At 37.4% G+C, this 14995-nt stretch overlaps 1 protein-coding gene across 1 annotated transcript; it reads right to left on the bottom strand.

The window, feature by feature from the left end:
* Positions 1-4143: 4143 nt before the first annotated feature.
* Positions 4144-6760, bottom strand: LOC104089805 (F-box protein PP2-A13-like). Its single transcript, XM_009594786.4, has 3 exons — positions 6309-6760; positions 5811-5929; positions 4144-4906 (listed from the first exon to the last, which is right to left on the bottom strand). Exons 1-3 carry the CDS (start codon positions 6642-6644, stop codon positions 4486-4488), a joined length of 876 nt encoding a protein of 291 aa, XP_009593081.1. The 5' UTR covers positions 6645-6760; the 3' UTR covers positions 4144-4485.
* Between the last annotated feature and the right edge of the window lie 8235 nt (positions 6761-14995).

Genomic DNA, 14995 nt, shown 5'->3' with positions numbered 1-14995 from the left:
GTTGAGGCTTAAACTCCTCCAGCGATTGATGAATTCGATAACTTGCTCCTCCTTCTGTTGGCGGGCATTTGTAAGTTCAATAATGCTCACAATGCGCCTTGTGCTATAGAAGCGATTGAGGATTTTTTACTCGAGTTTCTCCCAACTATCAATGGAACTAGGTTCAAGATCTGTGTACCAATCAAAAGCATTTCCTTTGAGAGATCGAATAAACTGCTTGACAAGGTGATCATCATAAGTTCCAGCATCATTGCATGCCTCGACGAAGTGTGCAACATGTAGCTTGGGATTCCCTTTTACCGTCGAATTGTGAAGCTTAAGAGGTTGATATCCACTTGGCATATTCAAGTTATCAATCCTTTGTGTGTACGGCTTTGCGTATGTAAGGAAATATTTAGGCGAAGGCTCAATTTTATCTTTGAAGGCCCCTATGATGAAGTCTTTCAATTGCTCAACATGAATCTGTCCATCATAAGAGACTTGGAGCTCTTTGGTTATTGTTTCTAGCTTTGTAGAGGACTCTCCTTTCTCTTGAATTTCTGGAAGCTTCATAGGTGCTTGACTTGATTCTTTCTCCGTCATACTCTCCACCTTATTCATTAACTTGGAAAGTTTATCATCTTGATATTTCATGTATTTTGTTACGCCTTCAACTGCTTTTGTCAAATTTGCAAGTTGTTCTTCTATGGTTGAAGCTTCAATCATCACCATTTGCATGATCAACGTAGAGGACGAAGAATGGTATGGATCATCACTTGGATAGAGAGCAGATTGTGGAGTGACACAAGGAGAGATTGGAGAAAATTTATTGCTCAAGACGTCGTCATCTTTCTACATGAAGGGATTGTGGGACTGGCGATGGCATTCTTTTGAAAGGCTGAATCGCACCAAAGTTTGTTCGACCACCTCAGCGATGTTTTTCCCTTCTTCTAGCATGTACGAGGAGGATCTTACTTATTTTGGAGAAGATGAACCAAACACATGAGTTGTGGAAGACACTTAAAGCATTTGTTGTCCTAGCATCTCGGCTTTGCTTCTTTTGATTTGGCCAACAATCTCTATGGCAACTTCCAATCCGCTTTTGGAGTCAGATCTAGGGTTGATTTTCATTGAGGTCATCTTGGTGTTCTTGAACTTCGAAGAGAAGAGATGAGAGGTAGGGATGGTCCCACCGGGCGTGCCAAAATTTGTAACAACTAAATTTCGCTTCTAAAAATAATAATCAAGATAAGAAATATAGCGACAAATATTATATTCAATTTCAGGTGATGGGGTTACAATCTTTAGAATATCTCGAATCTAAAGAGATGTAGTCCTCTGATTCTTCTCCTCACGAACGATGGTTCAAGAGCTTGAGTGCTTGATCTTGAACTTGACAGGATTCAAATTTGTGGTGCGTCACGAACAATTTGAAGGTCGTCACGAACCAGGATTTGTTGTTGGGTTATAACGAACAGAAGATTTGAAACCGCCCGCTTATGATTTGCGTTCGCCTTTGGGATTTGACCACAGACGAAGATTGCAGATGTGGATGGAGACCTTGATGCTATTCTTCAGAGCTTCTTTAGCCTTTCCTTCTGCTTACTTGCTTGTCCCCCTTTTTCTTACCCTATGACCCCCTTTATATAGGTGTGAGGTAGAGTAGCCTCCAAGAAAACCCTAGTGCGTTATTGGGCTTAAGGCTTATGGGCCGATCCATTTGATGGAAGAATGGGTTAGCCCAATTTTATTAGACTTTTATTTAAATTAATTTAATTAAATTTAAATAATTGACTCAATCATACTAGCCCATAATATTTGTTTGGTCTAATATATGTCCAATTATGATAAAAACCAAATTTTGTATGGATTTAAATTTAATAAAAATTTAATTATCTACACTACCAACTTAGAACCAAAATCAAGTAAAGAAGAAACAAAATAAATAGCATCTCTAAGACCCGGAATATGTTAGGCAATTATTTCTAAATTTTTACTACAGTCTAAAAGTGATGGGTCTTGACTCTTGAATATAGCTAACAAGGATGGGTCTTGATTTTCTATTTATTATACTCTAAGGGGTCGTTTGGTAGAGTGTATAAGAATAATGCTGAATATGATGTATTAGTAATGTTGGTATTAGTTATGCTTGCATTAGTTATGCTGGCATTGGTTATGCTGACATATTTCTTATCCATTGTTTGGTTTGATGTATTAAAGCATTGCACAATTTCTAAAAGAATTATTTGCTTACAAAAATGCCCTCCTAACCATTCCATCACTTTATTATTTTAAAAAAAACATATGTTGATGAATGTTTATATGAAAAAGGTTTTAAAAATATTTATTTGATTTGTCTACCTATATTGTAGTATAGATCACTGAATATTTATTTATAAAAAAGAAAATATGCTAAGTATTTATTTATTTACTAGGGATATAATTTTATTTCCCACTTTTTTGAATTATTTCAAACTTGCATTAACATAATAGTATATTTTAATCAAGCACAAATTTTGAAGGACATTTTTGTCCAGTCCACTTGCAGCCATGTTGATCAAAATGACTAAGTTTAATGACTTGACCAGTCACTAGCCCTCGTATTATAAGATTCTCTCACCCTGTGGTCGACATTCCATTCCCCTTAGTCGTAGGTGCTCGTTCTATTTTTATTTGAATGGGCCGGGGCTCCCGAGGTACATATGGCCGGCCCTTCGGGTGTCTCGGTGATACAAACAAAGAAAAGACGATGGTTTTTAACATACCCTTGAAGATTGCTTACTACTAGGTTGGATCGGATGTCAACCTGTGGAGGCACCCTTTGTTACTATTGGACAAATTTCTACGCGTTCTCTGTTGCATTGGTCTTTTCACTCCCCACTCTCCACCATAACAAAATGTTTCCACTATATCTCAGGAGTAGTCAAAGGAAGTACGGCGGGCCCGGCTGGGTACTGACCAGACCAGGCCATGAGAATAAGAGTGTCCTTTCGAACAAAATCAAGACGAAGAAAGGGACCTCTCACTCAATTCAATAACATGTTCTAGGGCATAATATTATAATAATAATGTTCGCATTTGACCAGGCTTTTTGGACATTCCATAATTAAACCGACTAGCGGCACTTTCGAGGGAACAAATGAAGAGGAGCACAGTACCCTCCGCACTCGATTGGCTAATCAAAGTTAACTAACTTAATGCATGCATTAAAACCCATTGCATTATTAATACCATGATTTCTTATGCATTAGTTATGCATATGATAATACCAAATAGAGTGTATAACTAATGATTGCATAACCAATGCATAGGTTCAAAAAGTGTACCAAACAAGATATTATTTATATCCAAAGTTAATGCATGCATTATTTTATCTAATGCATCCTACCAAAAGACCCCTAACATTGATGGGTTTTGAATATATAAAGTATTACACTCCAACTTCCGGTATGACATCTTATTATTCTTCACTTTAAACTTTAACAATTTTGTGTAACTACATTTACTTAAGTTGTTTTAAAGAGATCACTATTATTTTGGAGTTTTATTTTGGTATCTGGAAAGAGAAAAGAAATGCGCAAATACTTATTAAAAAGTTGACGTTATATTAGATGAGAAATTAAACTGAAGATACAAGTAGGCTAATACTATATGTTAAATTTCAAATATTAAACTTGTGTGTAGTAGCAAAAGTAACAAAAAAAAATATTTTTCTTTTTTGCGGGGGTCATCTTTGCGGGGTGGGGGGTTGAAAGCAGAAAAATGCTACGTGGGGCGGGTTTAAAGTTTTGCGGGTTAAGCCTCAACCCGCCCTGCCCCATTGCCACTTCTATAAATAATATTCATTCCTGTGCTCCTTTCTCCTTACATGCATGTCGCTTTGTGATAGGGAAGGGAGATTAAAAGAAGGATGTCAAGACGAATGTTTAGAGTGATGAACATCAAGGGAACTTATACAGTTGCATGCAATTGCAGGCAGAGGAGTTAAGATTGCCTTATACTGATGAAAAGGCAGTCCACTTCCACTCCCCTTGACAAAATAGATGAGCAAAAGCCTAACTACGATATCACTCTTGTTTGCTCCTAATAAGCAATAGGTTAGTAGATTATCCAAATCTGAGCACACGAGTGGATAGAGATGCAAAACATCCTGCAGTTTAACAATTTGAGGAAGCTTTCTCATTGAAAGTTGATAAAGCAATATAACGTTTAAATCAAACTCAAAGGAGAATGATATGCGCTCCTAAAAGAATCTTGATTCCATTCACTTGCTAGGATCAAAGTGCACGTGAAAAAGCAGTCCGATTTAACATAGGCTAAGAACTACGTACGCATACCTAAAAACGAGTAGTTGGGATTAAAAGACCCCGCCATACACGTATACACACATTTCCTCGATCTAACATAGATGACCGTCGCTGCTTAGAGTAACTTATCCAGAACTATGGATACTGCTACCTCTAACTCTTGTACAAACTCTTTCCTAAAGAGAAGGTTAGCAGCACATTAAAAACGCTTTAACCTCTCTGTAAACTCGCTCGGACATATTAGCACAGAATCTACACAAAGTCCACCTTTGGTGTGTGTGCAGTCGATTTGTGTCATGGAGAACTTAACTTTCATGGTTTCTGTAGATCCTGTGACAACAAAGTCTCCTACATGGTGGTATTTCCATTTTCCAGCTTCTTTCAAGTAAGACTGGGTTGTGGCTTGCTGCTTGTCTGACGTCGAAAGCTGGAACTGTACTGGTTTTTTATCCCATCCGTGGACATGCTCCGAGTTGCAAATTCGCTTTCCAAATCTCCGTGAGGCACGTCCAACTTGCAGCCTATAGAAAATGCTATAGGACCCTACTGGGAATGGGAAATCAACCTCTCCGTCGACTTCAAACCACCAAATCTGTTGGAGATATGCAACGGACTGAAATCTGCAGGCAAAAAAAGAAGAAATCCTTAAGTATATTTGTATAAAGATTTCGTACTTTAGCTTTTTGTTAGTGTGACAATACAGCAGTAAATTTGAAACATGAAGTATGGCATACTTAAGAGCCAGACCTTTCAACAAATACAGATCATTTTTCACTTCTCTTTTGCTATGGAGGCAAGGCGAAAGAGGTATTCTTGAAAATTTTACAAGTAGTAAGATATATATAAAAGACGTGGACTTTGTACATCTAGTGTATGATATTTGATAATTAAAGCCCCATTTGATGTTCTGAGTGTGTGATCGGAATTCATTTTATCCTCGATTGCAGTCTCCGAGAAACATAATACTACTTGTGGTTTACGGGGAAACAGGGGAGGACTTTTATGGTATTTCAAACCTCTAAGAAACAAAGAACTATGCTTTCATTAAGGTCTGCTTGTGTGTTACAAGCTTCCGCTGTGACGAGGCACGAGCATACTAATGGTAAGGAGAGTTCCCAACTAGGCTTTCATTAAGTAGAAGAAATTGCATAAAGGAATCAATTTATCACTACAATCCATCATTAAGGCTTCACTTTCAAAATTTAAAAGTAAACAGGCAAGATTTATCGATAATATAATTTCCATGCCACAGGAAACAAGGACTCAAGGAGACATGAAAAACAAACTAAACAACTCCAATTCAAACGCTCTACCACAAGCATATCAAACAAGAAATCACAAACTTTACAACATAAATCATGTAAATAGAACCTTTTCATAGGAGGAATTCATCAAAATTGCCCGAATAGTTGGACTTGATCAGACAATCTAAAACCACACACATCAATAAACACACACACACACATACAAGTATACATACTGCTATATCTTGATAACAGAAATAAAACAATTTTAACCCCTCACCTAGATTCATCTGTTTCAATACGACTCCAATATCTCCGATCATCAATGCCCGTTATCGCCAATCCATTTGCAGATATGGATAGACAAACTCGTCCTGTTCCCTTATCTAACCAAACCTTCTGCATACATCCCAATCAATAAATCCATCAGAACTCATCTTTAAAACAAAGTATAAATCTTTACATCATCTGCTCCTATTTCAACATACAGAATATTTAATCAGAAAAGCATATCCCTATGATATTTCCTAAAAACAGACAAACCCATTTCACCTAACTCTCGTTCAATCATTTCCAACATAACTTTTGAACATTCCAATAAAAAAAATTGTATCTTTCAAGAAAAAAAAATATCTTCTCCAAGAATGAACAAAAAAAAGTGGAAATAATCAAACTTTTACAACAAATTAAACCGCATATATGCAAGATAAATTGGGAATTCATATACAAAAAAATTCCTAAATATAAAGATGTAATATAAGAAGGGTAAAGATTGGACCTTTGTGCCACCATCAAAATAATTGGGTCGACAAAGCCTAGCATAAACATCCCTTTTACACAAATTGGTAGGAAAATTTTCATCATCATCAACAAAGACTCTATCAATAAGAGAGCCATAATTCAAAGGCAATTTAGATTCCCATACAAAATCAGCAGAAGAAGCGTCCCTAAAAGCACGATTTAGCATTGAGATTTTACAGATCTCTTGTGGGTCTAAATACACCATAACTGAGGCTACACAACTCTCCGGCAAGTCTCCGAGACCGGAATTCGCCGGCGGCGAGGTGGTGGTGGATACACGTGGCATTAAGAGGAAAGATAAAGATGAACCCATTTGTGAGGCACTTGATTTTGGTACTGTATTATTATTATTATTATTACAATTACAATTACAATTACAAAGGAAAGAGGTTTATGTATAAAAAGAAAGAGAGCGGTAAGAAGACAATTTATAACAGCTGGATGTATAGTTGGGTATATATATAGAGAGGAATGGACGCGTACGTGGTTAGGTGTACTTTTGGTTTGGTCTTCTCTTTTGTGTGTGTCGGATTCTGCGGGAATAAAAAAAAGAAAAATAATATTCGCATCGTCGGAAAACTGAAAATCAGTAATTTCATTATTTTCATAATATGGAGATGGGACTTTCCGTTTAGTTTCATAAACAACTTGGAATTTAAGAAAAAAGGAAAGAAAGATTCTCAACATATCAAAATATTTTTTGAATTTGTAGTATTAAATATATCATAACATTTTTATAACTAAGAAAAGATATTGTAAAAAAATTAAATTTTAAAAAGTATCTATATACCGATAAGACCGAGTAAGGGTAAGGGTTTTGATGTGTTTGCACGGGATGGAGAAGGTGTTGGATATATTATGATTTCTTAGTTGGACAAATATTAAAGAGGTTGACAAATTGGAGAATGAAATGGATAATTGACCACGAAAAAAAGGGGATAATTCGGATAAAGCATGGCCATTTTCCTTGTTTAGGCCCACGGAAATAGCAGGAAATAACCTTATTTTTTCTTGACAAGTGCATTGAGAGTTTGCATTATAAAATTGAATCAATGGTTTTGCACGCGTTTTTCCCATTTGTTTATTTTGTTTGAATTAGATTGAACGAATTTTCATTCCATATAATTTATCTCTCATTAAATTTCCTTCTTTGAGGATTTCTATTTTGAAGTAAATATTCAAACTTAATACATTGTCCCTAATATAAGAAGCAAGGAAAATACATAAGTGCATCGTAAAATCTTAAAGGACTCATCTGGTATGAGAGAAGGAATAATTACTCCGAGGATTAAATTTATGATAACTTTATTTTATGTTTAGTTGGAATAAAATTGTGGTATAAACTAATTCCGGGATTGTAGTATTATTTTTATTCTTAAGAGAGTTGGATAACAATCCCGAGATATTAATTTCAGGATAACTTGTTTCCCGACGAAACGACCCCTAAGGTATTTACGCCCTTTAACTTTTCGGGCGTCTCCTCCTCCCTTTCCCTTTATTCTTTTTTACAATGTATCAATAGCATGTTTGGTTGTGCTTCTAAAATTAACTTATTTTGAAAATTATTTTTCTCAAAAGTATTTTTCAAAAAAGTACTTTTGATGACAAGCAGTTGATATTTACTAATTAATTTGAAAAATACTTTTGAACAGGAATTAATGTTTGGCTAAACTTTTAAAAAGTATTTCTAAGTATATTTTTTTCAAAAGTACTTTTCAAAAAAATATTTTAAGAGAAAAATTATTTTTTTCTGCTTCTGAAAAACAGTCTTTGTTTCTACTCAAAAGTATTTTTTTTTTTCTTTTAAAACCTTGGTCAATACCTTAACTTTGGAAAAAAAATTATTTTTGGCCAAAAATTTCACCTCCCAAGGTGCAGGTGAGAAGCAAAAGAAAGCTAAAAACTGACTGAATTGCACATGTATAATTTTAATTGGATATTATTCAATTAAGTACTCTTAATCTTTTTTTATTATGTATCCCTCACACAACAAATTAGGTGAGGTTTTTTGCCAGTCACTATATAATATCAAATAGTCTCATGAAGTGTGGTTTGGTAAATTTAGCAAAATTATTGAGGAGCACTAATATAACATTCAGAGTGAAGCCAGTTATTCTATGTTCTACCCACAATCTGCTTGAGATTGCTTATCGGTTTCTCTAGTATTCGACAAAATTATGACATTTTATTCTCTAATATATTCGCTAATTATAAATTTAAGCATAATCAACTTTTGAAATGTCCAAGGATTAGATTTTGAAAGTAGATGGATTTAACAAATACGGAACCAGGATTTCAAGCTTATGAGTTCGGATTTAATCGTCTTAAGTTACTGAGTTCTAAATTAATAATTTATATATATTCAATGAATTTTTTAAGATAAATACAGGGTTCGAACCAAAACTAGTGAGTTCGACCAAACTCGTTCTCCGCACTCTAGCTCCGCCCTAGTGGATTACCTTGATGCCAATGCAATATGTGCATAAAGTTCAAGATTCATGGCTGTCATCTCTTTACCGAAACAGGATTCTGTTCGGTTGACTTCCTATTCTAATTAATAAATAAATAAAATATGTAATACAAATTCTAGACAAATGAGATACGTTGATTTATTTATTTTTCTCCGCTCTACTATTACATTTTCATTAGGTATGCTAGCAAGAATATTCAAAATTAGTGTTGAATCATTCAATTATACTATAAACCTATATCATTCTCTATTTAGTTTTATTAGAAGACTGGTCCAAATACATGCAAATGATAACAATCATATGCATGTGCTGAGAATAACCATCGGTCCATTTACAAAAAAAATGTCATTACGACTTCTACAATCAATGATGTTGTTTAGTGGCGAAGCCAGAAAATTCAACAAGGGTGTTTAAATCTTTGCCAGTGGGCTATGTAAGAATGTTCAAAGCCTATTTTTAATTAATAACAAATAATATTTTACCTTATACGGAGTATAAATTTCCGACGAAAGATGGTCAGTTGACCACCCTTGGTTGCAGGTAGCTTCGCCCCCGATGTTGTTGCCTCCCTCTGTAGAAATCCACCCTTCCATTTACTCTTTTAACCTTTTGCTCTATTTTCTCTTCTATTTTCCTTTTCAGTATTACCGAGGAATGTTGAGCAGTAACATTTAGTACCGTAGTCAAAAAATTTATAAATGGTATTCTAGGTTTAATATATTTTATAAAAATAATTTTTGACATATATACATAATATAATTTTTCGATAAATAGTGTTCAAGATATATGCGATAGAAACTATTTTATTAATGCTTCTAACCACCAAAATTATAATAATTGATCATATTATTAACAGATCACTTGCTATCGCACATGTCTGAAAAATGACCAATCAGTTTTTATCTCCGTTTTTATATTTAAGTTGGTCGATCAGATCGGACGGTTTGGTGACATATTATAGTTAATAAACATATGTAATGCATTAGATATTTAGATTAATAGTTCATATACGAGATTATATTCCGTAGCCTTTCTGTTTGCCGAATTATTAATTTGTCTGACTTGCTATTATTACCTTTTAAATTTTATATTCACAATATTAGTAATTTTGTGTTCTTTCCTTTTGTGCACTTTCCAATTATTTATTCTTCCATTTTTCTTTTTTATTAGGTCTATGCCAATTTCAATTCAACTAGTGTGAAATCTTGAATAATGCTTGATGGTCCCCTTGAAACCCACTAGCAATAGTTTATTTATAAAGCAAAAAGAGAATATTTTTGTAACGCAATCATCAATCTTACATATAAAATCTATTTGAATATTAGTACTAGTTTAATATACTAAACTGTCCCTTTGACTATCGAGAAAGAGTGGTTTTGTTTAGTTTATTTATTTTTGTTAATTTAAATTCAAAGGTAATATGTGTCAAACCTTTTCTAGGCAGATCAACGTGGGTCTGAGTCAGCATAGCTAGTCAATCAATTTAAAGTGTTTTCGCTAATTTAGACTACATGGCCTAAGTTCACCGCGTGCTTGGAAAATGGATAAAACAAAAGAAATTTAAATTATATATTTAGTGAGGTAAAAGAAAAACGATCTATTATACACGTACAGAAAGTTCCAACGTTTTATAACGTTCGCCTGACTTGATTTTGAGGGAAGTTTTTCAGCTAAAAAATTATAATGTATGTTTACTCGAAAAACGGATAGAATTAAATTTGTATGTAGTTCTACGGATATTTGATATAACTTAACATAAATCGAAAAGATGAATAGAAATATTGAATATTGACCGTAAAGAGTAAAAAAATAAGCAAAGTTGAAAGGAGGACGATTTAAGGATTGAGCCTTGATAAAGCAATCTATGAAACTAAAAGAGGATAATTCTTCAATATGAGAGTGTATGATATCTGAGTTACAGTGTATGCAAAACTTGATCCTTTACGGAATTAATAACCAGCCCCTTTGTAGTGGAGGGATCCTACTTTAGATATAATTAAAAATACATAGTGGGAGACCCATGATAAATCAGTTTTTCCATAATTCTTGCCAAGATTCTCTCTCCTAGTGCGGTTGCAACAGCTCTTATCTATGAGCTTGATATTGTCTCGAGCTCGATATCGACTCGAGTTTTCGATCTTGACTCGAGCTCGATTCTGATTCGGAGCCTTGTATTGATTCGGGGACAGTGTTGGTCGGTCTCTGCCTCGTAAGCTCGGTAACTTCATCATAGTTCGATTTGGATTCGAGCTCGATAATGATATCGAGCTCGACATTGATTGGTCCTTAGGGATCGAAACTTGATGACCTGACTTCGGACCTCAACCTGATCTTCAATCCAATGTATTACCATTTCGACCAGTTCGTACGAAGGACAAATCGATTTTTACCGTATACAGATAGTCCCCTCGTTTCTTGGGAAGGATGTAGCGAGAACCGACATAATTTTTAAACGGTACGATTAGATATATACCGATGTTTGCATCGAGTTCGATCATGACGTACGTGATAGTTGTCCCGTTGGTTCAGTTTACCTAGGCATTTAATGCGTGTCAGACGATGGTCGGCCATTATCGAAATTGAACCGTCATTGCTCTACCTATAAATAACCCTTTATTTCACTTTTAATCACTTTTATATCTCCAAACTCTAAATTTTCTAACTTCTTTCTCACACCTTCTGAATTCATTCGCAAATATGTGATCCTTCTCTGCAAAATCCTTCTTCAAAACACCATATCTTTGTTATCTCCTTCTTTAAATCCAAAAATGATGAAAACGTCAAAAATCGTCCCCCAAAAAGAAAAAACTTCTTCTTCCCAATCTGCCGCCGACCGGTAGATCCACGGCCTGAGGAGTGCATTCCCGTGGCGTGTGTTCTTACCTCCGATTTTAAGGTCGACAAAGGCTCTTCGATTCCGGGCTGATGTGAGCCAGTATCGAGGTATATGTGTTCGATAACCGGGGGATATCTCGAACAGATAAGAAAAGATTGTAACTGGGGGGACAAAGAAGTGGTAGTCTCGTCTCTCGAAGAGGATATTACTACCATGTGGAAGGTTTTTTAAGTGTGTACACTTACCCTTTCACGTTAGGCCCCCTCGACCCTATTATCATTAATTTTTGCCGTAAATACCAAATAACCGTAGGCCAAATCCATCATTCTTTTTGGCGGATCGTTATTTTGATTCGTTTCTTTGTGAACAAAATTGAGAGGATATCTTTCACCCTCGACCACCTCATTAGATTGTACTGCCCCCGCCTCTTTCGAGGCGGGTTAATAAAACTACAGCGCCGGGCTACCAAGGTTCTATTCTCCAGCATAGATGAGGACAAGGATCGAGGCTGGATGGGAAGGTTCATTTGAGTGAAGACGTCGGACCTAATACCGACCGAGAATATGCCATTTCCCGAAGAATGGAACATGAAGCGTAAGTGTAACTCGGCTGTTATCTCCTATTGTTTTGCCCCTTCCTTTCTTTTCTTACTGATACCCCCTTTTGTGGTGTAACAGTTCCTTGGATGCCCGGTGAGGTTCCCGACCTCAAGGACTAGGTACGAGCCCTGGCTTCGACTTCTACGTACGCCGAGCGCTCATGGCGTGATTTGTCAAAGGGCCGATGGGAGACCAAAAATCATGGTAATCTCATTTCTCGCATGATTGATAGTTCGAACTCTTTTCCGTACACTCAAATCAATTTTCTTGTGTTTAGGTTTGGGCAAGGATGCGGTTTTGAAACCTCTGTCCGGTGAGGAGGAAACTTCAGCCCCGATTTCTAAACCGGCGAAGGACAATAAGAGAAAAAGGGCCTCTACTTTCGAAAATCCAAAACCGAAGGCTCGTAAGTCGAGGAAGAATACCATCCCTTTAACCTTAGAATCAATTCGGCATCTGAGGGATGAAGACGAGGAAGAAGAAAAGGACGACGGGTCCGTACTGGTGGCCCGAGTGAAGAAAACCATCGATGCCCCACAGGCAGCTAGATCAATGGTGGTTTACAGGGCTCCGCCTCAAACTGAGGGTATATCGGAAAAAGATTAGGGCAAAGTCCCCGAGCCATTGGGGATCGAGGATATCTCCCATCAAAGTCAACAGATGGTGGATATGTCTAAAGAGGCCGTTCCTGACTCTCTTTGAACCGAAAAGAACGCCCCAAGCGACTCACTTGGGGAAGTAGTAATCGAAGACTCGCCCATTTTTCTTGCTTTTTTCGAAGGGGCGATTCAGGAAGCCCAAGCTTTGGGGGCCCTCGAGATGAACCGATCTAATGAGGGGGAGGATCCCTTCTGCAATTTTTTTACTGGGGTCGAGGACTCTAGTAGCCCTAGTGATGTGTCAGGCCTTTTCTGCAAAGTGCAGCAAGCTCTGAATTGGGTAAGCTTTAACTCTCTTCGTTGATATTACTTTTATGTTTGTTTTTCTTTTCTAACTTCGTTTCTTCTTTCTTTGCAGGCCGTAGCAGTTCATCGAGAAGCATGTTCTCGGTCTCGAACTGAGCTGCGTCGATACGAGGCCGGCCTTCAATGGATCACGGAGGAGAGGAACGCCCTTAAACTCCTCTTAGGGCAAAGGGGGGAGGAAATCAAAGACCTCTGAGCTGAGTTGGCCAAGGCTCACCAAGATCAGACAGATCTGTCCGAGTAGGTAACGATACTATTAAAAGCCTATGGGCTCGATATCGGAACGATGGCTAATATTTCGGTCTCACAGCTGCAACAAAAACTTGAGATGATCGGAAAACTCCGTGAGGAGGTCAATGTGATAAAAGCGGAGTCCTTGAAGTGGAAAGAAGGTATGGACCGCTTTGCTGCAGAGAAAGAGGCTGCTCGAGCCCAATTATCATCGGCCGAAAGCCAACTTCAAAGTATAAAGGAGAAAAGCTCGGTTGAAGCAAGAAGAATAGAGGTGCTCGAGGCTCGGTTGGCCTCTGAACTTGCCAAGGCCGAATATGACGTCGAAAAGGCAAAGGCTGATGCGGATGCATTCGTGGCCGTCTATCGGGCCGATGCTGAAGCTGCTCAGGTACAAGCAAGAGAGGCAGCCGAGACCGCCAACACTCGAGCACATTGGGTTACCGATCTCGGAGGGAGACCTTCGAGGAGATCGATGCTCGAGGTTTCGATCTCACTGAAGAGATAAAAAGGGCTAAAGAGCTCGAAGCCGATGCTGAAGCCTTGGCTTCCGATGATGACGACGATGATGATGATGATGATGATGATGATGGGAGCAAGAGCGGGTCTGAGAGCGGGGAGGAGCCTGATGGAGAAGAGACCGCCCTCGGAGATAACCAAGAAACTTAGACTTTAGTTTCCATTTCAGACGTTGTAAACAATCTTGTATATATATATATATATATATATAAATATCTTTTCTTTTCCCGAGTTTCCTCTGTTTTATTTTCTGTCTTGTGAAGATTTTGTTTCATTCATGCCTTATGAAGGTCTTCATAAAGCCTTAGGCAATTTGATCGAATTTGGACCTTGTAGCCTTTATAATCGAGTGAGTATTTGCTCAAACTTGAAATGAGGTAGCCTGTAGGCTTAGTAGTTGGGTGGGTGATTGCTCGAACTCGAAGTAATATAGCCCGTAGGCTTAAAGGTCGAGTGAGTGATTCGAACTCGAAGTAATGTAGCCCGTAGGCTTAATGGTCGAGTGAATGCTTGCTCGAACTCGAAATAAAAGTAGTCTGTAGGCTTAGCAGTCGAGTGAGTGATTCGAACTCGAAGTAATATAGCCCGTAGGCTTAATGGTCGAGTGAGCGCTTGCTCGAACTCGAAATAATAGTAGCCCGTAGGCTTAGTAGTCGAGTGAGTGCTTGCTCGATCTCAAAATAAAAGTAGCCCATGGGCTTAGTAGTCGAGTGAGTGATTCGAACTCGAAGTAATATAGCCCGTAGGCTTAATAGTGAGTGAGTTATTGAACTTGAAGTAATATAGCCCGTAGGCTTAGTAGTCGAGTGAATGCTTGCTCGAACTTGAAATAGAAGTAGCCCGTAGGCTTAGTAGTCGAGTGAGTGATTCAAACTCGAAGTAATGTAGCCCGTAGGCTTAATGGTCGAGTGAGTTCTTGCTCGAACTCGAAATAAAAGTAGCCCGTAGGCTTAGTAGTCGAGTGAGTGATTCGAACACAAAAAAAATGAAGCCTGTAGGCTTAATGGTCGAGTGAGTGCTTGCTCGAACTCGAAATAAAAGTA

This window comes from Nicotiana tomentosiformis, chromosome 12 (assembly GCF_000390325.3).
Source record: "Nicotiana tomentosiformis chromosome 12, ASM39032v3, whole genome shotgun sequence".
NCBI classification, from domain to species: Eukaryota; Viridiplantae; Streptophyta; class Magnoliopsida; order Solanales; family Solanaceae; genus Nicotiana; species Nicotiana tomentosiformis.
Note: the sequence above shows the minus strand (reverse complement) of the source record. Positions and strands in the feature narration are given on the sequence as shown.

Excerpts from the sequence above, each read along its gene's own strand:
- LOC104089805 (XM_009594786.4), bottom strand. The coding sequence starts at position 6,644 with ATGGGTTCATCTTTATCTTTCCTCTTAATGCCACGTGTATCCACCACC. Across the intron at positions 5,930-6,308 it reads ATTTTGATGGTGGCACAAAG|AAGGTTTGGTTAGATAAGGG; the intron begins GTCCAATCTTTA and ends GGATGTATGCAG. Across the intron at positions 4,907-5,810 it reads ATTGAAACAGATGAATCTAG|ATTTCAGTCCGTTGCATATC; the intron begins GTGAGGGGTTAA and ends TTTTGCCTGCAG.